The 27,956-nt window shown below is 46.4% G+C and overlaps 1 protein-coding gene and 1 long non-coding RNA gene across 6 annotated transcripts; one reads left to right on the top strand and one right to left on the bottom strand.

Annotated features, from left to right (window-relative positions):
- Positions 1-622: 622 nt before the first annotated feature.
- On the bottom strand, positions 623-27,904 carry ddr2l (discoidin domain receptor family, member 2, like). Of its 5 annotated transcripts, none has more exons than XM_049001811.1 (18): positions 27,688-27,896; positions 19,180-19,284; positions 18,995-19,097; positions 18,527-18,755; positions 12,562-12,709; positions 11,535-11,640; positions 10,862-11,048; positions 10,172-10,418; positions 9,928-10,011; positions 9,678-9,820; positions 9,364-9,571; positions 8,935-9,120; positions 8,312-8,556; positions 7,447-7,574; positions 2,712-2,909; positions 1,989-2,223; positions 1,121-1,270; positions 623-757 (listed from the first exon to the last, which is right to left on the bottom strand). In XM_049001811.1, exons 2-18 carry the CDS (start codon positions 19,235-19,237, stop codon positions 623-625), a joined length of 2,790 nt encoding a protein of 929 aa, XP_048857768.1. In that variant the 5' UTR covers positions 19,238-19,284; positions 27,688-27,896. The 5 variants fall into 5 exon arrangements, with proteins under 5 accessions (XP_048857768.1, XP_048857757.1, XP_048857779.1 ...); XM_049001800.1 differs by having other exon boundaries at positions 9,928-10,014; positions 27,688-27,894; XM_049001822.1 differs by having other exon boundaries at positions 9,049-9,120; positions 9,928-10,014; positions 27,688-27,893.
- Positions 755-3,775, top strand: LOC125725219 (uncharacterized). The gene is made up of 3 exons (XR_007387378.1): positions 755-942; positions 1,090-3,045; positions 3,651-3,775. It is a non-coding gene; the product is annotated as an uncharacterized LOC125725219 (long non-coding RNA).
- Positions 27,905-27,956: the final 52 nt, after the last annotated feature.

Here is a 27,956-nt window from a genome sequence, read left to right as displayed (position 1 = left end):
CATTATCAGTCTATTGTGGCTCTTCAACCCTCTCTCCTGAAAGGGTTGTGTATCTATTCATGACAGTAGTTTTGCTTCAGCCAGACCACAAAAAATGTCAAATCTGGCCATATCCACACTGACCTGTTTAACATTCATGTCCAGAAGGAAAAACAACCACAAACAAACACACAATCATTATAGTAGCTGTAAATCCAGTGTGGGGATTAATAAGGAACACAGACAAATTAAACAAAAAAAAAATCACAACAGCAGTGCTTAAAAAACGCACAACAACAGGACCAACAACACAGACGTCCAGTTGCTGATTTTAAGACCTAGTCTTGAGTCTAGAAGAGATAACACTCTCATGGGTGCCAATCTAACAAAAAACACAAACCTCTGAGGCGGACAGGAGTAATTTACATTAAACAAAGAGAAAGCTACAGAGGGTTTCCTCTAGTGTCCACAGATTTATGAATAAGTTTGAACCTGTAGATGTGAAATTTTCTTCTTTCAGGAAGTCTCTGTGTCCAGTCACGGCTCCTGGGGTCTCTCCTCTCACTTTAAGCATCACTTGAGTGAGTTGAGCTGTAAGAGGAAAGCTGTTGGCTTCTCAAGGGGGGGGGGGCAGGGTGCGGCTTCACGGGCTGGTGTGCAGGCGCAGGGCCTGGTGCAGCTGCTCGAAGCCGGGCCGGTCGCCGATGTCGCGACTCCAGCAACGCATCATCAGCTCGAACAGGAAGGGGGGGCACAGGGGCGGAGCTGACAGAAAGATCTGCGGAGGGAATCAGGTCTTCATTCATATGTCAACCTCGATCACGTTGTGGGATTAGCGACACTTCCAACTAAAACAGCAGAATAGCTTAAAAGAACCAGTTCAGGCTAAAAAAAACATCCAGCCCTCCATCCATCCATCCATCCATCCATCAGGACTCCCAAGCAGCATACGACACAATGCAGGTGAGACCCTGGACAGGAAGCCTCTTCATCAGAGAATACTGATAGTAATTTATGTAGTATTATTCATTTATTCAGCTTTTTTAACATAAGTATTAATACTGAAATGGTTCTGATCCAAAGCTGGATGTATGATTTTTTGTGGAGCAGGGATATGGCCCAGTAGGCCCTGGTGACACACCTGCCTCCCCTGCTTCCTGAAGAACTCTCCAGTGTTCTCAATGACCTGCTCGTCCGACAGCAGACTGTAGGGCTGCTCCTTGCACAGGGTGAAGATCTCCCAGAGCGTCACACCGAAAGCCCACACATCACTTGCAGTGGTGAACTTCCCCTGTAGGGGGCGGCACCATTTAATGGCATTTAAAAAAAAAAATCAACTGCTTGCTTCCTCTGTTTCATCTATTTTGCTAAATTATTCCCAAAGACTCGATAACACAAACATAACGCTTATACAAATCAGTGTTAAATTATCTTGTTGGTATAAAACTTTGATTTTATGTTTGTCAATGTGTGTCAGTTTAACCATTTCAGAGGCTCTCCTACAGTCTCCCCAGTATTGGCAGCAGCCTCCCAATACATATATGTATTTTTTGACTCGACCACAAGCATACCATGTTTTGCTAATCAATACCTTGTTGACTAATTAAATTAATTAAGTGAGCCGGTGGTGAAATTTAACAAAAACAAGGAATGTCTGAGGTGCCCCTGAGGAGAGGTTTGGGAACTGAAGCGGTGTGTTTCAAGCCATCTGCTTCAGTCAGACCTCAAAAATAACTTTTGGGAAACCAGAAGATATTCTTATGGTGTTACTCTTAATTTGCATCTAGCTCTAATGATAAATAGTGTTTTTGTTCTGAGCAAATATACACTTACTACCCAGACAAACAGCTTTAAACATTTCCTTTGGCTGCCTAAGACTTTTGCACAGTGCTGTATATGCATATACACACACATAGTGTTGGGACAGCTGTGCGTTCCCATTTTGCAAACTTTTGTCCCAGGAAAACAGGACCCCTCCCATACAGACACGCACACATGCCCACACGCACCAGCAGGATGCTCTCCCAGGCCATCCAGCGGATGGGCAGCACGGCACGGCCCTGGATGCGGTAGTAGTCACTGCTGTAGAGATTGCGGCTCATGCCGAAATCGGCGATCTTGATGGTGAGGCGCCGGTCCAGCAGGCAGTTGCGTGTAGCCAGGTCCCGGTGCACGAAGTTCAGCGACGCCAGGTAACGCATTCCCGATGAGATCTGGACCGACATGTGCAGCAGATCTGACATGCTGGGGTGGGGGCAGGGGTACCAGACAGACACAACGAGACTCAGCAGCTCGCAACACAACACAAGAAAAACAAGATTTCCTTTTGCTGGGAATCGCTTCCTCAATCACTTCCTGCCGCTTTCTCTTTCGCTTCCAAGTTTGTTTTTCTACTTTGCTATGTTTGTTTTGCTTCTATGAGCTCAAGATGAATAGAGAATGACAGTCAGATGAAAGAGTCCGCAGAAGCTGGGACTTGAACAGTGTCAACGGCTAATGGGCTAACAGCCAAAAACACACAGGAAGTAATAAGACTATAAAGGGAAAAAAGCTGGTGGTAGCCATTCAGCTACCGCAGGAAAGACAAGGAGTTAGAAGAAAGGAGGGTACTGATTGGCTAACTGGCTGGCAGACAAATGACAACAGGCTGATGATTGGATGAGCAACACTGGGAAATCTGGGTTCTGCCCAATGAGAACTTTAGGTAGAGGGCTGCAGCTATGCCAGCTCACCTCACAGACGGGATGCTGTTGGCGTGAGTTAGCGTGCTCTCGATCTCGCGCTGCGACAGGAACATGTTGAGGTCACCGTTCTCCATGTACTCAGTGACCATGCAGAGTGGGTCCGATCGCACGCACACGCACAGCAGCTGGATGATGTTTGGGTCGTTGAGGCGTGACATGATCTTTATCTCCTTCAGGAAGTCATTCCTGGGGACACAGAGAGCAGAGGTGGGATGTTTGCACTTCCTGCTCACCTCCATCCAGCAGATCCGAGGCAGCATGCAGGACGCCCACTTCATTTTGGGGAAGGGAGTCTTTGGTCTCCCATCCTTGAAAACTGTAGGTACTACTGGAATTGATCCATCCATCCATCTGTTTTTCACAATCCCTTATCTGGCTGCGGTAAGCCTAGAGCCTGTACCTGCACTCACAGGACACCAGGCAGGGGACACCCCAAAAGCCAGGCCATCATGGGGCACACACACAGTCACGAACAAAGCTGCATACATGCTGAGATTTAGCTAATGTTGCCAATGACGTGAAGCCATTTAAATTACAAAAACAGTCTAGAGATGCACGAGATAATGGTTAACCTTTTGGTACTGACCATTATTTGTTAAAAATCAGATATTGGACCGATGTGTGAATCTTGACCTGTATTTACACTTTGTCAGTATTCAAAGGTAGCAGCACAAGAGCTATAGACACAGCTGTAAAATGTTGGAAATGATTGCATTGAAAAAGCAGCCATTTTCCGTAGTGGAGAATGAGGGATTTCATCGGCTTGTGTGCCATTTATAAGAGGTGTCACAGAACCAGCCTGCAACATGTGTATGAATTATTATTAAATCTGGCCTGCAGATGAATATTTCATTTTTGTTTTCTACAGAATGAAAAAATGTATACTGTCACTTCGCTAATCTCCTTTCTTGCCCGCATCCTCCACAGGTACTTTTTCACACAGATCTTCAACAGATCCTTGGAGCTGTGCGATGCCCCCTCCTGCTTCAAGCACTCCACAATCATCCCGGTCCCAAAGAAACCCTCAATCACAGGGTTAAACGACGACTGGCCTGTTGCCATGACATCTGTGGTCATGAAATCCCTTGAGAGACTGGTGTTGACCTACCTGAAGGACATCACAGGCTTCCTTCTAGGTCCACTGGAGTTTGCATACCGGGGAAATAGGTCAGCAGACGATGCAGTCAACGTGGAACTGCACTACAGCCTGCAACACCTTGACTCCCCATAGAGTCCTGTTTGTGGACTTTAGCTTGGCATTTAACCTCATTATCCCAGAAGTCCTCCACTCCAAACTCACCCAGCTCACTGTACCAGCTCCTATCACTGGATCACAAACTCTCTGAGAGACAGGAAGCAACAGGTGAAGCTGGGGAAAATCACATCCAGCACCCAGATGACCAGCACTGGCGCCACCCCCAGGTGTGTGTCCTCTCCCTTCTGCTCTTCTCCCTCTACATAAATGTCTGCTCCTTCGGGGACCCATCTGTTACGTTCCTCAAGTTTGCAGACAACATGACGGTCATTGGCTTCGTCAGGGACGGTGAGTCTGCATACAGACAGGAGGCCGAACAGCTGGCCCTCTGGTGCAATTAGAACAACTTGGAAATGAACCCGTTTAAAACGGTGGAGATGATAGTAGACTTCTGGAGGTGCCCCCCAGTACTGCCCCCTCTCACCCTACGCAACAACACTACTGTATGTCTATTGTGGAAACCTTCAGGAGCAAAAGTAGGCGACCATCATAGACACAACTGCCAAAAAGGCCCAGCAGAAGATGTACGTCCTGCACCAGCTCAGGAAGTTCAACCTGCCTCAGGAGCTGCTAATTCAGTTCTACTCTGCAATAATCCAGTCAGTTCTCTGCACATCCATCACTGTCTGCTTTGGTTCTGCCACCAAACAGGACAGGAAGAGACCAGAATGGACAGTCAGGACTGCGGGAAAAATCACTGGGACTGACCTGCCCTCCATTCAGGACTTATACATGTCCAGAATCAGGAAAGGGGCAGGCAAAATCACTGCAGACCCCTCACACCCTGGTCACAGCCTGTTCACATTCCTCGCCTCTGGGAGGCGCTACAGAGCACTGTACGGCAAAACAGCCAGACACATGGACAGCGTCTTTCCACAGGCCATCACTCGGTTGAACACTTAAGTGTCAAGGACAATACGTGTGCAGTATCTACTACCACCAAGCATCACTGTACCTCATGTACAGACGTGGACAAATTTGTTGATGCCCTTACAGCTCATTGATACAGTGCTTCATTTCTCCTGAAAATGATTCAATTACAAGCAATTGTCTAATGTATACCTGCATGCCTTTAGCATGTGATAGAGTAAACCAATAAAGTAGTGATAAGAAATAATATGCTAAAATAGTATGGACAGATTTGTTAGTGCCCCTAAGGAAACTACTCTTGCATTGTAGTCATGTTCCAAGTGTTTAACCTTAATTAGTATCACAGGTGCCTTCAAGCTTTTCATCAGCCATTCAGCCTCTTTAAAGGGAAAGAACATGCTACTGTGCTGTTTGGTATCATTGTGTGCACCATACTGAACATGAACCGAGAAAGCACAGGAGAGAGCTATCTGAGGAGCTCAGAGAGAAGATTATAGATAACCAAGTAAAGGCTATAGACCATCTCCAAGCAGCCTCCTGTTCCTGTGAGCACAGATGCCAATATTATAAAAAGTATAAGGTTCATGGAACTGTAGCCAACCTCCCAGAACACAGACGCAAGAGGAAATGCAACCCCAGGTTGATCAGAAGGACAGTGTGGATGGTAGGAAAAGAGCCAAGGAAACCATCCAAAACCATTCAAGCTGAGCTCCAAGGTCAAGATACGTCACTGTCTGGTCACATCATCTGTCGCATTTTGAACAATAATGGGCTCCATGGAAGAAGACCCAGGAGGGCCCCACTCTTGACAGGAAAACATAAAAAGTCAGAGTGGAACTCGCTTAAATGCATTTTGACAAGTCCCAAAGTTTCTGGGAGAATGTCCTATGGACTGATAAGACAAAACTAGAGCTTTCTGGCCAGTCACATCAGCTCTGTGTTTACAGAAGGAAAACTGAAGCTTTAAAAGAAAAGAACATCATACCTACTGTGACACATGAAGGGGGCTTGGTTTTGTTTTGGGCTACATCTGCCACAGGGAACCTTGAATCTATGCAGGGCACAATGAAGTCTAAAGACGACCAAGGCGTCCTGGAGCGAAACATACTGCCCAGTGCCACCCTTCAAACCTGAGACAGAAGAGTTTGCAAATGCAGGCGTCTCATTGTGAAGTACAGAGATCGCTTGTTGGCAGTGATTACTGCAAAAGTGGGTGCCGCAAGATATTAAATTAACATTTTTTTTTGTCTGTGCCATTTACATTTGTTTAATCATATTAAATATTCAATGAATCGATAATCAAAAAGCAAAGTCTGATTTGTGTTAAATCTGGAATAGATAATAAGGGATGTCATTAAACTTGTCAGTTTCAAGTTATTTCAGATATACTTGTGTGAATTTGTTTTTTGTGGAAGGGCACCAACAGGTTTGTCCACGTCTGTATATATAGCAACCAGCATCTTACACTATGCAACTGCATACAGTTTCCTTCTGGCTTAAGTCATTTCTGTACATCCTGTATTTAATAGTTTTTTTTTTACTTTTCTACAACGACAAACTGGAGACAAATTCCTTGTATGCATGAACATACTTGGCCAATGCAGCTGATGTGAAACTCACACACTTACCTAACAGGGTGCAAAGAGACAGAATTTAAAAGCATCCAAAATCACATGAATGACAAATGCCTGGGGGCGGCATGGTGGTGCAGTGGTTAGCACTGTTACTTCACACCTCTGGGACCCGGGTTCGAGTCTCTGCTTGGGTCACATGTGTGCGGAGTTTGCATGTTCTCCCCATGTTGTCGTGGGGTTTCCTCCGGGTACTCCAGTTTCCCCCCACAGTCCAAAAACATGCTGAGGCTAATTGGAGTCGCTAAATTGCCCATAGGTGTGCGTGTGAGAGTGAATGGTGTGTGAGTGTGCCCTGCGATGGGCTGGCCCCCCATCCTGGGTTGTTCCCTGCCTTGTGCCCCTTGCTTCTGGGATAGGCTCCGGACCCCCCGCGACCCAGTAGGATAAGCGGTTTGGAAAATGGGTGGATGGATGGACAAATGCCTGCACAGCAAACAAAGGTAACCTTGTAAGTAACCCAACGGCTAGCAGATCTACTGGGCTGTGTTTATTATGCTTTTTAATCAATTTATGCTTATTTAACACCTAGCCATGATGAAGTTGTTAAATTAGTAAAATATACATTTTATTTTTCAACTTTATACTTAATTTTTATACTTTGGAATTAATATTTTATTTTGAAATAAACAAGATTATGTTTGAGGGGGTTTAGAAAATTGTATCTAATCAATTAATAAAAAAAATAATTATTGTCTTATAGTCATGGTAAAAGAAATGAAGTAATCCTTCATTTTTGGTTGAGATGTCAGCAGATGTTCCTGTCCAATCAGAAGGCTGACGCAGAGTCTCCAGTCAGGCAGGTGCCTGCTGCAGTTACAGCAGCCTGCCACTGGGCTGCGCATGCACATACAAGGGCTGAAGGATTTTGTGATATTCGAGTCCCTCTACACGTGTAAACACCCCTAGGTATCTGTGAAGCCATTTAAATTATAGCCAGAGGAATAAGAGGAATGACAATGGGCACCTGGCATTGCTGGTAGCGTCCGGGCGGAGCTGCTTGACAGCGACAAGCACCGATCTCGCATCCTGGTCCAGCAGGGGGGCGCCCTCCCCCAGGAACTCGGAGAGCCCCTCTGCCTCACACAGGTGAACCTGCCGAGAGAGGAGAGACTTGGGAAGTAGGAGCTGAAGGAAATAGCATGGAGCATAGAATGAGACATGAGGATCTGTGGAAGAAGAAGGTATGACTGCCCTCTAATAGAAGCATACATACATCCATCCATTCATTCATCAAGCACTTATCCTGTAGAGTCACAAAGTGGAAGCAGAGGATGACAGGTCGACCCCCTGAGCCCGTGTTCCACCGTTAATAATAACAATAAAGTACTAACAAAAATAACAATAGTCACTGTCATCTCATATCATCTCATACCTGCAGGGTTGTAGGTTTGAATCCCCTACCCACTATGTGTATGGCTTTCTCCTCATGTCATGTGTGTTTCCTTTAGGTACTAAGGCTGCCCCCCCTAATCCAAAGAGCAGCAATTAAGTTGGAGTGTGCGTGTGGACAGGCATCCCACCCAGGGGGTTCCCTGCCTGCGCCCTGTGATTCTTGTGATGAACTCCACGTTTGCCACGGTCCTCTACTGCAAAGTGGTTGGAAGATGAGCAGATGGATGGATTGATTGATTAAAAATAGCGGAATAAAAATTGCTAGAAAAATTCGAAAGGAAATTTTCAAACAAAAAATGGAGAAATACATTTTTCCTGTGAGGATCTGTGCAGTTTCACCTTGTGTCAGCAGACACTTTGATCTTTGAGCCCAGCCTTCTGGGGCTGCTCTTCACCACAGGTAAAGAAGACTCTGATCGCAAACAGGGCGGCCTCACCTCCCCAAACTGGCCCTCGCCCAGCTTCTCCCGGAAGAGCAGCCGCTGCCGTGGAAACTCAGCCACGGAGATGTCCTTGCGGGTGAGCGAGTCGATGGTGAGCGCCGGCACGGCGTACATGTTGCTGCCCGTGACGCCCTGCAGGCTCACGATGTCCATCTCGGCGTAGTGAGGCACCGCGCTCTGGAAGCTCTGGTGCGGGGTGCACTGGGTGATGTCGGGCTCAGCGTAGCCCCCACCACACCCTGACAGCAAGGGCAAAGAGCACAGTCAGTCACAGAGAGAGCGGCAGAGCGGGAGAGACACACATGAAAGGGGGGGGGGCGGCTTTTGGAGCCTAGACTAGCCATCTTCTGCAGATCATGCTCTAAGTTACACTTACTCTGCAAAATCTGCACGTCTCCAAATCTCAATGTCCGTGTTGTTCTATTTATAGGCGGTGTTGGGAGACACAAGGGTTCAAAAGCCAAAGCATAAGGAATTATTGTCTACAGTACTGCCAGTCAATGACAGGTTCACCTATTTATTTTACTCTGTGGGTGTCAATCAAAGCAGCCAATGGTTGAGGGCGTAGCTATCCCATACATTGTGCCTGTCAAAGCCTCGCTTCTCCAGCTAATTACCAAACTGAGGAGGAAGAGAGAGGAGCTGTCTTGCATGGATGAGGTGTTTTAAAGGGGGCACCTTCAGGCCACATTTCTTCACCTTTCTTACCACCTCCTTCTTTCCACTCTTACCGTGCGAGAGGGCGTCCATCGCACCATGAGAGGGCAGGTATATTTCATAGAGAGGGTTACTGAGAGCACAGGCTGAAGGGCAGAAAGGGAGAAGAAACAGGAAGTGGATAGCAGGAGAAACAGGAAGTAAAGTGCACTGCGAGGTTGAGGTATGTGGACATGTGACTAAGGAACTAGGCTCTCAGACCAGGTCACAGTCTCGTGATCTACGTCTAGGAAGTGGGCTTTGCGTTAACAGAAAGCGGATCTCAGCTACACAGAAGTTACAAGTAGTCTACAGATCCATGAGCAGAACAGAGGTGGCTACACACATACCAGAGGCCTCAGCACTCTGAGGCAACTTGGGCAGCTTGCTTCTCAGTACCGAGGGGTCCTGGTACTGGGGGTCCAGCAGAAAGACCCTCTCATAGGGAGGGTCCATCTGAGAGACCCGGGGTGGCACTGGGGGTGTGTTCAAGACGATGGTGTCACTGCTCGAAGAGAGGCGCACCGTGACTTCCTCTTCCAGGATGCGCCGGGGAGCCTGGGGTTGGGCAGACAGCCGTAAGCTCAGGGATGTCCGGCTTGGCATCAGCCTTGTGCGTCCTGGGTTCCCCTCCGCTCTGCTTCTCCCTGCCACACCTCCTTACCTTCTCTAGAACCTTGCAGACATACTGGCACCACAAGATGAGGAAGATGATCACCAGCAGCAGGAGGATGATAGTCACCAGGCAGCCAATCAGGATGGAGGTGTTCCCATATTCGGGGGAGTCCTTGCTGGGGGGAGTGGTCACTGCACACACATTTTGCCATTAATGAATGAGGTAGTCGGGGCAGGTTGTGGAGTTTAATAGGAAGTTTCCTCTTCACTTGTCTTTCTAAGAAGAGTGTTAATTTCACCTGTCCTGTGAGTGGGGGTGGAGCTCTCCACCGTGGTGACGGAGCTGGTCGTCTCCAGTGGCAGTCGTGTGGGGATCACTGTGTCTGCTAAGGCAGCAGCAGGACCACAGATTAACCGCAGACCTCAGGAATCAGCCATCCCACACGCAACACCCACCCCCTTGTAAATACAGAATCTGAATCATCCAAAGACCCGCCTTCCAGCCACAACCCCAAGGGAAGGAGCAAATGTGCAGCTGCTCACCTGCTTGGAAGGAGATCTCACTGAACATCATCCAGGTGTCAGCAAAGGAGAAGCGGCAGCGGAGGGCCCTTCCGGCCCGGCGGCCAAGCGGCACGGTCACGTAGCGAGCGCTGGGGTTGCGGTCATCCAGCACAGTCCGGAACTCCACCGCCTGCAGCTCCCAGTCGCCCACCAGCCGCGGCTTGAAGACGCAGGACACTGCCGAGAAGATCTTCACCCCCCGGGAGAACATGTTGTTGCAGTGCACCTGGCAGGGGTAAGGGGTGCCAGGCTTTGGGTTCACTCCGTACAGAATAAAAGAACTGAATGTACAATGCCCAAGATGCTGGTGTTCTTTAAAAATGGTCTTGCTGTTCTCTGTTGGACATTTCACAAGTCTGAGTTAAGCTACATTTGCATTTTTGTCATTGATAAGTGGTTTAGAATCAGTGACAACTGGTTATGAGCACTACTTTGAAATTAATAAAAAAAACACTATTTTCAGACGCATATGATGGTAACTACAGCGCATCCACAAAACCTGCCAGTCAGTCACACCCCCATCCCCCTCACCCTGAGATCGTCAAACCTTCTTCCTCTTCACCCTCAGAAGGTCACACCCCCTTCCCCCTCACCCTCAGAAGGTCACACCCCCTTCCCCCTCACCCTGAGACAGTCACACCCCTTTCCCCCTCACACACAGGTGGGTACCTTCATGGAGGTGAAATTACGTGGCCTGTCAAAAACGAACTCCATCTCCACGAACCCGGGCCCAAGGCTCTCGTTCCTCCAGCCCACGTAGTCATACCCTGGCCACACGTGATACTGCCGGGTCAGGGAGAAGTCATCCTGCCCGATGATGCCGTCTGTCAGCTGACCTAAGCCCTCAGACAGTATCCTGCAGATTTACAGTGGCATTTTAGCATCTGTTTAAAACTGGGGGTCAGAGCATGTGTGTCTGAGATATTTACAGGAAGACTGACTAAGTGCGTATTGTAACCATTTATCAAAATTAGCATGTGTAGTTTACTCATGTAATCATATGAATGAAACATCCTGCCTAGGATGGAGGATAATTAGCCCACAAAGTGATTGACCCATTCTGCCTTAGCTCACAATGTGATTAGCCCACTCTATGTAGCTCACAGTGTGATTAGCCCACTTTGCCTAGCTCACAATGTGATTGGCAAACTCTGCCTAGCTCACAATGCGATTGGCCCACTCTGCCTAGCTCGGAATGTGATTTAGCTCACAAAGTGATTGCTATAAGAGAATTAGGTCACTGCACGTACAGTGCAACATCACTCAACCAGAAAATTTCAGCAATGAAGTTGGTCATTTTGTTTAAGCTGTTGTAAAAAATATATCCTGTCGGAGATCCTACCGCCGCTTTTGGTAGCCATCATATGTGGAGTCATTAAGATAAGTGACAGGGTAGCCAGGTGATGCCATCACCTGTCCCTCAGGAGAGTTGTAGGACATTAATCCATCTTCAGGACCAGGGAAGAGTCAAGCAGGAAAAGAAGAATCAGTGGCCTTTACAAATGTATCTATACATCAACAGCTAAGAAATATAGCAACCATACACAATAATTCAATATCACAACGTAGCAGGACAATTATCACTGTCAATGTTTTATTTCTGTATGATCCAGGAGAACTCTGCTCCTACCAAAATAGCAATGGATGTTTATTGCTAGTAATATTAATATTGATATTCAATAAGGTCTTCGCCTCGTGCCCATTGCTTCCGGGATAGGCTCCGGACCCCCCACGACCCAGTAGGATAAGCGGTTTGGAAAATGGATGGATGGATGGAATAAGGTCTTCAAAGCAGCCTCACATATGCACATTTATTTCTTTAGCAGAAGCTTCTGTCCAAAATTCACAATTTCACAATATGCTTGTTACCACTAGAGGGCGTTCTGACGAAAATGTAAGTGAAACTTCAAACCATCCAACAAAATGCAAATTGATACACATAACACAAGTTACATATCACCTGACATCAGCCACTGGCAGGGTGGATTTTGTTTATGCTTATGTTATAAATTTATGTTTCGAGCTTAGATGAACTGGTTGTATTTGCCGGTTGTGTGACTTATTCATTTTCCTGTCTGAATAGACCTACACTTTGCGCAAAGCCAAAAGGGGTTTTTATTGAAGGTTATGCAGTTTGCTTAGGTGACTGAAATTAGTCACAAGTATCATAAATAACTGTACATATCAGACCATGGGACTCCTAGTTTGACATGCAGCTCAATGTGTCAAATTCCCCAGGTCTAAAAATCGCCCCATTTAATATCAAAGTTAATAATAATGTTATGAGACCATCTAGGTTGTGTTGGTATAATAAATACAAGGTGTAAGGTGTAAATATAAGGTGTAATGTGTGTTTGGGCTCTTCTTACCGTGCCAGGGACAGCCATACAGCTCGACCCGCATGCAGATGGTAGCGGAAACTCTGGTGACAGGGATGAGGCGGAGGTAGCGGGTGATGATGGGCGGGTGTAGGTCTTTGATGACGGAGGCATACGCATTATCGTTGGCGTCTATTATCTGTGGGAGACAGGAAGCCCACGTACCTAGCCACATCATGCAGAATCCGGGGCAGTTTCTCCACACTCACAGATAGCGTATCTCCTAGCATCTCCCACAATTTGTTGGAATAGCATAACTCACTCTTAAAATTCCTTATCAAAATTTGTTCTGTTTGCGTGGGAAAACTTTTAAGACTCAATTCAGGAAAAACATGGAAAATTTATTGGTTTCATAATAAAAATCATTACTTTATTCATTTGTAAAACATATAATTATATCACTTTAGAAACAACCAATAGTTTTAAGTAAAAGTAAGACATTAATTTCAAGTACTAATAAACTGAACCAAGATGATACTCCTAATAGAGCTGTTCTAAGTTAAAATGCTAAATCTCACTGGGAGCTTTTTAATTAGTAACACCTCTGCAGTAACATACACCAGATATTGGTGTTTAGTATCCCTTTGGGAGCCAAAGGCTACAATTGCAATTAAAAGCAAAACGGCGCACAGAATGAGTCAGTCAAGAAAATTATGCCACTTTAAGAAAAATCGCAGATACGTTACATATTGCTTGCCAGTGGACTTTTGTTATGAAACCAATAAATTTACAACATTATCAAATTAAGTAATCATTCCAGGCCTTTCTGTGAGCACCGTATGTTCATCAGGAAGACTCTCCTCCCTCTTGTTCAGTCCCTGTTACTGATTATGTCAAAGTAAAGAACTGACAAAATAAATAATCAACAGTATTTTATTTTTGACATTTAACATCTGACTCAAGGTTGCCCTCTCTTTGCTCCCTCACATGATCCACAGACCCCAGCCCTATCAATAACATTACCACTGAAATAGAGACTAATTCATGCAACAACCTCAATCCAAGTGAGAAATTAAGCAGCTGAGTTCAAACCTTAACATCCATGTTACTAACTCTGCTTACAGAATGCCCACTGCCTGCTGGCTTTGTAATTCCCCATATAGTGAGTCCAGCTTGTAATGTCCACACCAGTTATGTCTAGCTTTATACAATACATTTGTAAAAAACTTAATTCTGGCATAATGAATTCCAGGTGCCTGGCAAATTTTTGACATTTTTTCACGCAAAGTCAATTTCATGGGTTATAAAACTGCACGAACCAGCATAGTCTAACCATGCTCTTACAAGGACCATCAAGTGTGCAGGTTATAACCAAGCAGTGAGTGAAATATATTTACTAAATTCAGCATTTTGATAGAAATGAACATGATGTGGATTTACAAATCACCTGGAAAATTAACCATTACTGAATTGAATGCTATGATACATTTAAAATATGCTCTGCTGCTATGTTTTTGTTTAAAAATACAGACACTGCTCTCTCCTTTCCCCACTCTCTCTGCTTTCTCCTTTCCCCATTCTCTCTGCTTTCTCCTTTCCCCACTCTCTATGCTTTCTCCTTTCCCCACTCTCCCTGCTTTCTCCTTTCCCCATTCTCTCTGCTTTCGCCTTTTCCCCACTCTCTATGCTTTCTCCTTTCCCCACTCTCTCTGCTTTCGCCTTTCCCCACTCTCTCTGCTTTCTCCTTTCCCCACTCTCTCTGCTTTCTCCTTTCCCCATTCTCTCTGCTTTCGCCTTTTCCCCACTCTCTATGCTTTCTCCTTTCCCCACTCTCTCTGCTTTCTCCTTTCCCCACTCTCTCTGCTTTCTCCTTTCCCCATTCTCTATGCTTTCTCCTTTCCCCACTCTCTCTGCTTTCGCCTTTCCCCACTCTCCCTGCTTTCTCCTTTCCCCACTCTCTATGCTTTCTCCTTTCCCCACTCTCTCTGCTTTCGCCTTTCCCCACTCTCTATGCTTTCTCCTTTCCCCACTCTCTCTGCTTTCGCCTTTCCCCACTCTCTCTGCTTTCTCCTTTCCCCACTCTCTCTGCTTTCTCCTTTCCCCATTCTCTATGCTTTCTCCTTTCCCCACTCTCTCTGCTTTCGCCTTTCCCCACTCTCCCTGCTTTCTCCTTTCCCCATTCTCTATGCTTTCTCCTTTCCCCACTCTCTCTGCTTTCGCCTTTCCCCACTCTCTCTGCTTTCTCCTTTCCCCACTCTCCCTGCTTTCTCCTTTCCCCACTCTCTCTGCTTTCTCCTTTCCCCACTCTCTCTGCTTTCTCCTTTCCCCACTCTCTCTGCTTTCGCCTTTCCCCACTCTCTCTGCTTTCTCCTTTCCCCACTCTCCCTGCTTTCTCCTTTCCCCACACTCCCTGCTTTCTCCTTTCCCCATTCTCTATGCTTTCTCCTTTCCCCACTCTCTCTGCTTTCTCCTTTCCCCACACTTTCTGCTTTCTCCTTTCCCCATTCTCTCTGCTTTCTCCTTTCCCCACACTCCCTGCTTTCTCCTTTACCCACGCTCTCTGCTTTCGCCTTTCCCCACTCTCTCTGCTTTCTCCTTTCCCCACTCTCTCTGCTTTCTCCTTTCCCCACTCTCCCTGCTTTCTCCTTTCCCCACACTCCCTGCTTTCTCCTTTCCCCATTCTCTATGCTTTCTCCTTTCCCCACTCTCTCTGCTTTCTCCTTTCCCCACACTCCCTGCTTTCTCCTTTCCCCACTCTCTCTGCTTTCTCCTTTCCCCATTCTCTCTGCTTTCGCCTTTCCCCACTCTCCCTGCTTTCTCCTTTCCCCACACTCCCTGCTTTCTCCTTTCCCCATTCTCTATGCTTTCTCCTTTCCCCACTCTCTCTGCTTTCTCCTTTCCCCACACTCCCTGCTTTCTCCTTTCCCCACTCTCTCTGCTTTCGCCTTTCCCCACTCTCTCTGCTTTCTCCTTTCCCCATTCTCTCTGCTTTCTCCTTTCCCCATTCTCTCTGCTTTCGCCTTTCCCCACTCTCTCTGCTTTCGCCTTTCCCCACTCTCTCTGCTTTCTCCTTTCCCCACTCTCCCTGCTTTCTCCTTTCCCCACACTCCCTGCTTTCTCCTTTCCCCACACTCCCTGCTTTCTCCTTTCCCCACTCTCTCTGCTTTCTCCTTTCCCCACACTCCCTGCTTTCTCCTTTCCCCACTCTCTCTGCTTTCGCCTTTCCCCACTCTCTCTGCTTTCTCCTTTCCCCATTCTCTCTGCTTTCTCCTTTCCCCATTCTCTCTGCTTTCGCCTTTCCCCACTCTCTCTGCTTTCGCCTTTCCCCACTCTCTCTGCTTTCTCCTTTCCCCACTCTCCCTGCTTTCTCCTTTCCCCACACTCCCTGCTTTCTCCTTTCCCCACACTCCCTGCTTTCTCCTTTCCCCACACTCTCTGCTTTCTCCTTTCCCCATTCTCTCTGCTTTCGCCTTTCCCCACTCTCTCTGCTTTCGCCTTTCCCCACTCTCTCTGCTTTCACCTTTCCCCATTCTCTCTGCTTTCTCCTTTCCCCACTCTCTCTGCTTTCTCCTTTCCCCACTCTCTCTGCTTTCTCCTTTCCCCATTTTCTCTGCTTTCGCCTTTCCCCACTCTCTCTGCTTTCTCCTTTCCCCACTCTCTCTGCTTTCTCCTTTCCCCACTCTCCCTGCTTTCTCCTTTCCCCACACTCCCTGCTTTCTCCTTTCCCCATTCTCTATGCTTTCTCCTTTCCCCACTCTCTCTGCTTTCTCCTTTCCCCACACTCCCTGCTTTCTCCTTTCCCCACTCTCTCTGCTTTCTCCTTTCCCCATTCTCTCTGCTTTCGCCTTTCCCCACTCTCTCTGCTTTCTCCTTTCCCCACACTCCCTGCTTTCTCCTTTCCCCATTCTCTATGCTTTCTCCTTTCCCCACTCTCTCTGCTTTCTCCTTTCCCCACACTCCCTGCTTTCTCCTTTCCCCACTCTCTCTGCTTTCGCCTTTCCCCACTCTCTCTGCTTTCTCCTTTCACCATTCTCCCTGCTTTCTCCTTTCCCCACACTCTCTGCTTTCTCCTTTCCCCACTCTCTCTGCTTTCTCCTTTCCCCACACTCCCTGCTTTCTCCTTTACCCACGCTCTCTGCTTTCGCCTTTCCCCACTCTCTCTGCTTTCTCCTTTCCCCACTCTCTCTGCTTTCTCCTTTCCCCACTCTCCCTGCTTTCTCCTTTCCCCACACTCCCTGCTTTCTCCTTTCCCCATTCTCTATGCTTTCTCCTTTCCCCACTCTCTCTGCTTTCTCCTTTCCCCACACTCCCTGCTTTCTCCTTTCCCCACTCTCTCTGCTTTCTCCTTTCCCCACTCTCTCTGCTTTCTCCTTTCCCCACTCTCCCTGCTTTCTCCTTTCCCCACACTCCCTGCTTTCTCCTTTCCCCACTCTCCCTGCTTTCTCCTTTCCCCACACTCCCTGCTTTCGCCTTTCCCCACTCTCTCTGCTTTCTCCTTTCCCCATACTCCCTGCTTTCTCCTTTCCCCACTCTCTCTGCTTTCGCCTTTCCCCACTCTCTCTGCTTTCTCCTTTCCCCACTCTCTCTGCTTTCTCCTTTCCCCACACTCCCTGCTTTCTCCTTTCCCCACTCTCCCTGCTTTCTCCTTTCCCCACTCTCTCTGCTTTCTCCTTTCCCCATACTCCCTGCTTTCTCCTTTCCCCACTCTCTCTGCTTTCGCCTTTCCCCACTCTCTCTGCTTTCTCCTTTCCCCATTCTCTCTGCTTTCGCCTTTCCCCACTCTCTCTGCTTTCTCCTTTCCCCACTCTCCCTGCTTTCTCCTTTCCCCACACTCCCTGCTTTCTCCTTTCCCCACACTCCCTGCTTTCTCCTTTCCCCACTCTCTCTGCTTTCTCCTTTCCCCAATCTCTCTGCTTTCTCCTTTCCCCACTCTCTCTGCTTTCGCCTTTCCCCACGCTCTTTGCTTTCTCCTTTCCCCACTCTCTATGCTTTCGCCTTTCCCCACTCTCTCTGCTTTCGCCTTTCCCCACTCTCTCTGCTTTCGCCTTTCCCCACTCTCTCTGCTTTCGCCTTTCCCCACTCTCTCTGCTTTCGCCTTTCCCCACACTCCCTGCTTTCTCCTTTCCCCACTCTCTCTGCTTTCTCCTTTCCCCATTCTCTCTGCTTTCGCCTTTCCCCATGCTCTCTGCTTTCTCCTTTCCCCACTCTCTATGCTTTCGCCTTTCCCCACTCTCTCTGCTTTCGCCTTTCCCCACTCTCTCTGCTTTCTCCTTTCCCCACTCTCCCTGCTTTCTCCTTTCCCCACACTCCCTGCTTTCTCCTTTCCCCACTCTCTCTGCTTTCTCCTTTCCCCATACTCCCTGCTTTCTCCTTTCCCCACTCTCTCTGCTTTCGCCTTTCCCCACTCTCTCTGCTTTCTCCTTTCCCCATTCTCTCTGCTTTCTCCTTTCCCCATTCTCTCTGCTTTCTCCTTTCCCCACTCTCTCTGCTTTCGCCTTTCCCCACTCTCTCTGCTTTCGCCTTTCCCCACTCTCCCTGCTTTCTCCTTTCCCCACACTCCCTGCTTTCTCCTTTCCCCACACTCCCTGCTTTCTCCTTTCCCCACTCTCTCTGCTTTCTCCTTTCCCCACTCTCTCTGCTTTCTCCTTTCCCCACTCTCTCTGCTTTCGCCTTTCCCCACGCTCTCTGCTTTCTCCTTTCCCCACTCTCTATGCTTTCGCCTTTCCCCACTCTCTCTGCTTTCGCCTTTCGCTCATGCTCTCTCTTCTTATATATAACTGGCACTTTCCTTTTTACTGACCTGTATGCAGGTCATTCTGACTTAAATGTCAGTGAAATCATAAAAAAATAATAAACAATAAACATAAATTACATGTTACACAGTATAACTGATGCATATTTGTGCAAATATGTGAAAATTCCTTTGTGGATAGAGATCGTTTTCATTTCAAACTTTGTTTTCAAATGAAAACGTAGCAGTGTGGACGTAGCTTGAGACGGGGATGGAGGGTCTCACCTTGTTGCCAAGGCGATTCTTCCAGGACATCCAGACCAGGCCGTCTCGGCTGTAGTCAAGGCGATACATCCTGGCGAATTCGTTGCCTGTACCCCGAGCGTGCCGGCCCTGGGTGCCGACGATGGTGAGGAAGGTAAGCTGCTGTAGATCCAGCTGCAGGAACTGGACATCTGAGGGCGCTAGGGGCCCAGCCGGACACCAAGCACCATCCCCTTCCTCACGATTCATCCTAGCAGGGGAGAGCACTGTATTTCTCACCATCTATAAGCCTTTTATATTTCCTATCTTGTTGTAAAATCCTGAATTTATCCTCATGAAAACTACATGAGCTCTTCTCTGTAAAACAGAATTACTGACATTGCTGGGACAATTCGTTTTTTATATCGAGCATTAAATTGCATGGGGTCAAGTGTGTGCTAAAAGTGTGTACTAAAAGTGTGTGCTAAAAGTGTGTGCTTTGGCACCTACCTGGCGTACTGGGGGCCAGTGGTATCATACCATTGGCTGGAGGCAGTGATGTCATCATCCTTGATCCGTCCATCCTCCATGCCAAGCGGGTAGCGGCAGTGTGCTGCAGGGTGGGGGTCAGAAGGACATCAGAGGACATGGAGGTTGTGGAAGCACAGGCATCCTGGGTATGACGGAGTCTTTACCTGGGTCTATCTGGGCATGTGCGTTACCGCGGAAGACCAGCAACAGGAACAGCAGCATGGTGGCCAGGGGGCGTCTCTGGACTGCTGTGGACAGAGACTACATCTCTGTACGCAACACAGAGAGAATGGCAGATTTTTTAGATTAGCAACTAGATGTGGTGTTGCCGCAAACAACAGCATTGTATTCCGGGGACAGCTCTGTCGTTTGCTCTGGCCATCTAAGCCGTGCTCATCCCACACTCACCAACTTGTCAAATTTCTAAAAGTACTGGATGGATCAATTGAAAATGCGAAGGTTAATGAATGTGTTTTTACCTTAATGCTGTGAGTGCCTGTTGTGATATGTAGGTCTGAATACGTAGGTACGTGAGGTACGTAGGTAGGTAAGTGAATACGTAGGTTCATTTATTACACCATCCACTTATATGAAAATTTGCAGAATCTTTCCCCAACTATTAAGTTACTTGTATTCCTGTGTGTGTTTTAATGTCCGTGTTTGAAAATACGACTTATTTATATTTTTTTACAAGTTTAATAAATTATATTCTATTTATTTCTCTTTTGCGCTATGACCAAAATATTCTTTGACATAAAGGCAGGAACTATATCAAACACACCAATTCAAGGTATTGAAACTGAGGGGCTGCAGGAATTACAGGGGGTGCAGGTGAGGGAAACAATCTGAACTGTGTTGTGGTTTGTCCTGGGGCAGGTCTATTTTGTAACTGCGGCCTTCAGAAATGATAAAAATATTGTTAACACATTATCTGCCTGGATGCATCACATAACATTATCAAATTAAAATAATTAAAATTTGCACAATAGACAGGCACCATGTACAGAATTCATTGGCCTGTCATGAGTAATAACGTCAGTAAAAGGTGGGAAAGTTGCTCAGTTAATTAATGCTGACATCACTGGAGGAACCTTTGTCCATGGACAGTAATGATTTTTGTTTGCACAATGTCCAGGAAGCTCATTTACATTTAACTGATGCTCTTTTCCAAAAAGGCCTGCCACAGAGGGAACAGGTACGATTTACGGACACTTTGAGACCCCAAGCTCTTGGTTGTAAAGCTCTGTCTGTTGAGCTACTGGTGAACTATTGCAATGATACTAAACTGTGCTTTAGCATTTCATTTTTCAATAAGGGTCGATCGTGCAATATAAATGAGGCAGATGCCAAAACGGGAACAAAGAAATGTATGTTCATATTTACAGTTTCCTTGGACTGCTTGACATCGAAAAAGTACAGTGGTACCTCAGAACTCGAACTTATATAAGAATACAAGAAAATTACAAACAAGAGGAGGCCATTCGGCTCATAAAGCTCATCTGGGGAGAACTTCTGGGATCCTGGATCCGGGTTTGAGTCTCCGCCTGGGTCACATGTGTGTGGAGTTTGCATGTTCTCCCCATGTCATCATGGGGTTTCCTCCGGGTACTCCGGTTTCCCCCCACAGTCCAAAAATATGCTGAGGCTAATTGGACTTGCAAAATTGCCCGTAGGAATGCATGTGTGAGTGACTGGTGTGTGAGTGTGCCCTGCCATGGGCTGCCCCCCCATCCTGGGTTGTTCCCTGCCTCGTGCCCATTGTTTCCGGGATAGGCTCCAGACCCCCCGCGACCCAGTAGGATAAGCGGCTTGGAAAATGGATGGATGGATGGATGGATGTTCTCCCACTAATTTCCAAAACTTAATCCATTCAGAACTTGGGTTCGAATCCTAAAAAGTTTGAGTTCTGATCGAACTTTCCCCATAATGAATAATGAAAAACCGATTAATTGGTTCCCGGCCACAAAATTTTTTTTTTTAGCATTTAAACACAAAATGAACAGGATAAAACAGGAAGAGCACAAGCTAAACACATCTAAGCACATTTATCAAAACAGTCATTTGTAAAGTAAGAACAATGTGTAAAGTAAAAAAAAAAAAAGTGTACAACTATTGCATGGCGACCAAAATGATATAAAGTATAAAATCACCATTTGTTTCTGCTGAGAGATGTGCTGTGAGATGTTCAGATCAAGTTCTACTTTTAAGACTTTTAAGAAATTTGAGTTCTAATGAGTTCAAGTACTGAGGTACCAGATTGAGGATGAATAAAAACAAATTTTCAGTGTGGAAAGCATCGCACTTTCCTACTGAAACCAAGGCACATTTCTCCCCTCCTCTCTCCCCTCCCAATCCCCTCTCTTCCTTCCCAATCCCCTCTCTGCCCCCCCCTCTCTCCCCTCCTGCCAGTTCCCCTTGTTCTTGCTCCCCCCTTGTCTTCCTCTCTGGAGATTGGAGCTTTGCCACCCCACCCCCGCAAGTGCCCAGCTGGAGGCTGCAGCTGGGGCACGCGGAGCACTGGGCATCAGAGCTGCGGGGGCTGACCGCCATAAGTGGGGGAGGGGGGTCACTCAGAGCCTACTGGTGGGCAGGTGCTGGCCATAAAAAAGTGCCCACAGGAAAACACCTGGCATTAAAGGATGGGGGGATGGGTGGGAGATGTTCACACTCCATGCTCTTCACGACTGATCCCAGACCAGCTTAATTATTTCACTCCTAACAAATCAGAGCTGAAATCTTCCTGCACTTAAGCTCAGACAACAAGCACGACAGGAGAGAGAGAGAGCGAGAGAGTGTGTGTGTGTGAGTGCGAGAGAGAGCATTACGCAAAGATACTTTTTGTCCAGCTAAACTGATACCAGCAAAGGAAAGAAGAAGAAATTTAACACTTAACAAGTCAGAACTGGCTGGACAAATAGGAATGTATCTTGAGAGAAATGGAAGGACACCACTCCAAAAATATGTACAGTACAACCCTCTTCCCCTTGAGTGCTACTTATCAACACCGCCTGGCTGAATGCTTCATAAACATTCACTCTCAAAACAGCATATTTTCTAAGCACCATCAGATGGCCCTAGCACTATGGAGTAGTGCCCTCCTGCCCCCCAGGTGGAGTTATCAGGTCGTGCCCCCCACTCCTGCGGGGAATGAGGAGCAGGACAGGAAAGCTGTGCGGCCCAGGAAGGTACAAGCACCTAGCTGGCACGTCACACCTACAAAGCACCACTGCACAATCCCCAGCAATGGATGGAAGCGGCATCACGGCTGTTACGCTGCCCCCCCCCCTCGACGCTCCGCTTGGAATGTCGCCTCGTTTGACCTGTATTCATGGCACTTACGTCCAGACGCATCCGGCAAGCAAGCGCACGGACTGTAAATAAGGCTTTCCGAAGCACGTGGGATGCACTGAACACATCACCTCGTCATATGTGCCTGTGACGCTTCAGAGGTCAGTCCGGCGCCATCCTTGGACTACAGTGGGGGCCACAGAGCAATTTGGGGGGGGGGGTGTGCAGGAGGCAAGGGTTAAAGACGGAGCAACATCTGCCTCGAATGATTCTTGGCACAGGTACAGGACTATTCAGCGATCAGATTCCTGGGCTGTTGCTCATGTTTCAGAGGGGTCACCGCGTGACTGGCGGGGAGCAACAGGGGTGAACCGCCCACTGGGGATCCCCTTGTGAGCAAAAAACATACAGCCTCAGACGATGACAGCATCACCGCAAGCAGACAGGCAGCCCAGTCCCACCCCAAAACAACCAGATCCTCCAATGTGAAGTGCGATTTCAGATGCATGACGTGTGCTCTCGGGCAGGACTGAACATGACCACGATCCCTCAGGTGAACCACCACACAGCACATCGATTATAAAACCAGGCGGAACTGTCTTCCTTCATCAGAGAAATGATTATGTAATTGGTCCTTCCCCTTCCCAAAGACAGATGACAATCAAATATCAGCAGCAAACCGTTAAAAGAGAAGCATTCCAGGGCAACGAGGAAGAATCGAACACTCGGGTTTGCTCAGTCCGTGGTACTGTGTGTTCTTAACCTGCAGTATTTTGAAAGCGGATCAAGGACTTTAACATTTGGCATTTTTCCACTGGCAAACAGGAACTTAGCCGTACCGCGAAGAGAGACTAGTTACAGCACGGTTCCTGCTCACTTTGGTTCACCACCGCAGAAGGGTCGGCTCGGTAAAGCCTCAGTAAAAGTAACAGTGATGTAAGACCGAAGAGACGCTTGTCTACTGTTCACACATCATGTTTACCAAGTGCTAATTTCCACTAGCATTCTGTAAGAATCGCCTTGATATGTTAGCATCAAATAGTAATGGAATTAATATTCACTATGCATGAATTTATAATACGAATCCATTCCATTCAGCTGTTCTACAGTACTTTTTAATTTGGAGGTTGTAAATTTTCAAGTTCTGAGTTATTGGGAATGCATCACATACATTGTGATGTGACTAATAATTAATAATTCGTAGAAAATGCCCTTTTCCCCTTTCAAGTAGTCCATGAACAGAACACCATTATCTCCCTACATTTCGACCAATCAGGCGGTGGTGACACAACCAGCAGTTTGATCACGCTTTCGGGCTCTGCTAGTAAGCAGCGTCACGTCAGTGTGGGTTCGGCTTGCATACTTCACGATGGAAAATGGCCAGTTTGCGGTATGGCTCAGTTCTCGGTGGCAGTGGAAAAGCTCCAAACAGCACTGCATGTCAATAGAGACCAAGGTCTTAACTAAAAGCATTATGTCTACATAATACAGAGAAACCTAGAATAAAGTCATGAGTCTTGGTTTGTTAGCTAATGTATGTTACCTCTGAACTGTGTCTATGGGACTCAGCCAGGACTCGATGCAGCCCTATACTGGACAAGTGGTGAGAAAGATAGATTAGATAATAACTACTAATATCTTCACCAGCATCTCAGAGCAAAGATAAAGGATAAAACCACAGCAGCTATCCCTGGAGTTCTTGTCTTTGCAAGCCCCACTAAGAGATTCTGCAAGCTGTCATTTCCATTAAGAAGCTGGCACAGACAGACCATGTGGGATCCCAATCCAGCTAGACCACGGACCTTCTCTCCTTCTTTACACTCACGGAAGAAATTCTCTGAATGTCTTGCTGACGTCAAGCAAGGGAAGCAATCAAAAACCATGAGCACCGACATCCATATATCTAGATTTCAAAGATTTATCTCCTCAATATTGAATAATGAGTCCCCAAGTGTTTTGGTAATGGGTTGTACATCAGAACGTTGACAATGTTCAAGTACACTCAATATCTCCAGAATCTCATACTTTTACATAACAGAGTTACAGTTGTTCAGACATATGGTCTTGCGGCTAATCTATAGTCGTGATCATGCGCAAATGGATTGGATTAATTCATTAAGTAAAGTACAGGTTTCATCATACAATATTCCCCTCACATGCACCCTGCAAAATACAAGGTAAATGTCAGTAAGACCATGACATTCATACAGCAGGAAGTGCCCTCATTCCATGTGCCATTGAAGCCGGGTAAAATAAGAGGAATATCTGAAAACGTTTCTATCATTTTCGCAATATGGACTGAAAGAAAAAAACAAGTCCTGGCAGACCCCCCCCCCACCATCACCACCTCATGAGGGTATTTTTCCATTGTGGTACAGGGCCAAGAGCCTATCATTAAGCACAAGTCAACGCAGGAATTAAAGGGAGAACACCTCGAGATGTTCCTCTACATTTATAGCCCAAAGGTATATTTTTGTAAGTAGTTTACACAGCAGCAGTGACAGGTGCACGGTTATTCCACAGCATGCCTGCGTCTGTAGGCCAAGCTTTCATATGGGTCTAACTTTTGAGAGACACACAAGTTACTTGGCGTGAGTGACAGACACTGGGAAATCCTGCTTCTGTAGTTTCCACAGTGATGACACATTCATCCACAAAGCCCTGAAAAGCCGAAGCCCATGATCTAGGCTATCAGTACAGGGAACTCACACCACGACACTTCAGCCCTGTACAATATTTACCTGCTTACAACATTAGGGGCTGTACACGAAAAACAAAAGTGAATTATAAGCATTTGGCTAGTTTTCCTAGTTTGTGTATCAGACTCCGCGCGAGTCAAGAAACCCAGTCAGCTTGCTGACATAACAGGTGCCTGGACAGGAGGACCCTCTGCAAGCCTTCTGAGCAGATGTGAAGCAGGCTGACCATGTTTTCGCTGCGCACAGACGTCTCCACACAGGTCCGTCCATGCAACACATTCATGAAATCACAGGCAGGAAAAAATATCAAAATCTCAACAGCTACGCTTAAAGGTATATTTGTTCAAACGGTAAAACCGATCTCAGACTGAAGCTTCACTATAACACAGCCTGTTATGTCACCCTGTGACAGTGACTGCATCAAACAAGCCAGTCAGGTCAAATGGAAGATGAAAAGCCAGATTCTTCATAATCACGCATCCTAATGAGTTCTTGGCATAGCCACTTCATTTAGTTACTTTCTAATTTGTATTTCCTGAACAATTCCATTTACCACTGTCTTTGTTATCATGGTAATGCACTTTATGTTTCTCACTCTGTATGTAAAAGAATTTCTCGGCTGGGATGAATAAAGTATCACCTTATCTTATCTTTCAGGAAAGAACTACAGAAGGAATGAATCACAGCCTTGAATAAAGGGCATTGTTCATGCTCCCCCCCCCCCCCCTCAGTTCACCCGGTTAAGTTTGCAGATATCCAGAGGCTATTCTGAAATCACAGTGTGCACGCGCGCGCGCGCGCACACACACACACACACACACACACACAGTAAGAGCACCTTACAATAAGTTGACAGGCATGTTGTCAAATTTTGACAGAGCAAAATATGCAAACACCATGTATAGCCCTGCATGGCTGAAGTTACGAGGCAACGACAGCGCCACCCAAATGTCTCTGCTCCGTGAATATAAATGAAAAAGCCGTATAAGACGTTTCAACCCCTTCCATTGAATGTTGGTGCACTTATCCCTGCATTCACTTCCTGTCAGTGGCAAGGGATTCTGCTGGGCAACATCCATCAGCGTCACAACTGGTTTTACAGATTACACCTGATACCAAAAACAAATAAATATAACGGAGTACTGCTAATATTTGTTGTCTAAAATAAATCTGCGTATCATTTTGCAAAGCATGAAAGTCATAAGATAGGATCAACTGTGACAGTTCCAGATTCAGAATTCAGTTTTCTTTGTATATAAGCTCACTAGTGGATGCGTATTTCAAGAATGCACGTCTTCTATTATTAAATCGCAGTATCATATATTTTATCCCGGGATGTAAAAATATTACCCTTTCACTAAGACGTATCGGAAATTAAAGAAGAAAAAAATAGCGCGTGTTATACTGGTTTGTTTTCTTAAAATCGCAGTCCACAGTAATGAGAACAATCTATATTTAGAAAGCGTGCAGTACGGGCCTCTTCAGTTGTGGGCTGGCGGCGTTTGGTTTCATCTGACCCAATCGGGCAAGAACACGGCTTGTACGGGCAGGAGCTGTCAGTTAAGAAACCAATAAAAAGCAAAACGCCGGGATCGGGCGTATCAAGCACAGCTGGTGCTGGGGCTTCGTTTCATTTGTTTAACGGGGCTGCCGTAACGTGCAAACCGACTATCAATTCAAGGCTGACGGCTTTTCCTTTTAAAAGTTCAAGTTTGGGGGAGGGGTGCTACGTCAGTATTTTCATTGCTAATTTTGATCCTGCTATTGTACTGACAGGCTGCGGATTGTTCACGAAGGATCTTCAATTGTACATATAACTTTGCTTATATCTTCAGTAAATAATTAAAAAGTAAGTCATTAATAACGAAATGAAAGTGCAGTCTGATTTGTGCCCGAGGAGGACCGTTTTCCCCCTTTTCTTTTTTCACACATCCGCGGTGCTGCACAATGGAGAAACATCGCCGCACCATCAAAACGGGGAATTTACTTAAAGAAAAGCGTTTGGCCTCGGATGCGCGCTGCGCGCTGCCGCGAGATGGGGGGCGCACATGCAAAAAAAAAAACTTGGGCTATCACTATCAGATAACGAGAAAAAAACCGAGACCTTCACATGTAGTGGTGGATAAATGCGGAAAAACGCAATTACACCAAACGCATCTTCTTCGATAGTTGTCCCCACCGACAGAAATTGATAGGCTATCTACTTGTAGTTAATCGGTAGGTTTTGTGAAAAAGACTGGTTCTTAATTTTCTGCTCAGTCCAACAAAGATTAATCCAGTTAGAGCCCACCCCAATACCATAAGGACAGACTGCAGTGCTCACCCCATCGTTTTCTCCGATTTTAGGGTGCTACAGTTAACCCAAGTAGAAAAGTATTCATCCAGTTCAATAATAAAAATGCATTTCATCCAGTGTACGCTAAACAAAGAAGTCTCACAATAATTTTCTCGAATTGATAAACGTTTACTTCTTTACTGCTCTTTTCTTTCTACTTCGTGAATACAAGCAAAACGTATTAATAAATATGTATTTACAGTGCTGTGTACAGATTGTATAATTATTCAGTTTTATCTGCATGTATGTCCTTGCTGTGATCAAGCGGCCAACAAAAAACGATGGAATAACTTTTTGTCTGTTTCAGCGAACTTTTCCAAACTTTTTTTTGCATCGACAATATCAATTACCTGTTGCGTGATCTCACAGGACCTCCAACAGTTGTATACGTCCGTTGTGATCGTATCCAAATGGCAAGATGAATTAAAATAGTCGAATCATTATCAAAAAGTTAATATTTCTCGGTACCTTACAATGCATCGGAAAGTCTGCACACAGAAGAAAAACGTTTCAATGTGATTTTTACATCACATCCCGCTTCCGGCCCCACGAGAAGGGGAGCGATGAGGAGGGGAGAGGAGCACCATCGCAGACTGTCTGCTGATCGGAACAAGTTAAC

Source organism: Brienomyrus brachyistius, chromosome 2 (assembly GCF_023856365.1).
Source record: "Brienomyrus brachyistius isolate T26 chromosome 2, BBRACH_0.4, whole genome shotgun sequence".
Classification (NCBI taxonomy): domain Eukaryota; kingdom Metazoa; phylum Chordata; class Actinopteri; order Osteoglossiformes; family Mormyridae; genus Brienomyrus; species Brienomyrus brachyistius.
This window is presented reverse-complemented; position numbering and strand designations above follow the sequence as displayed.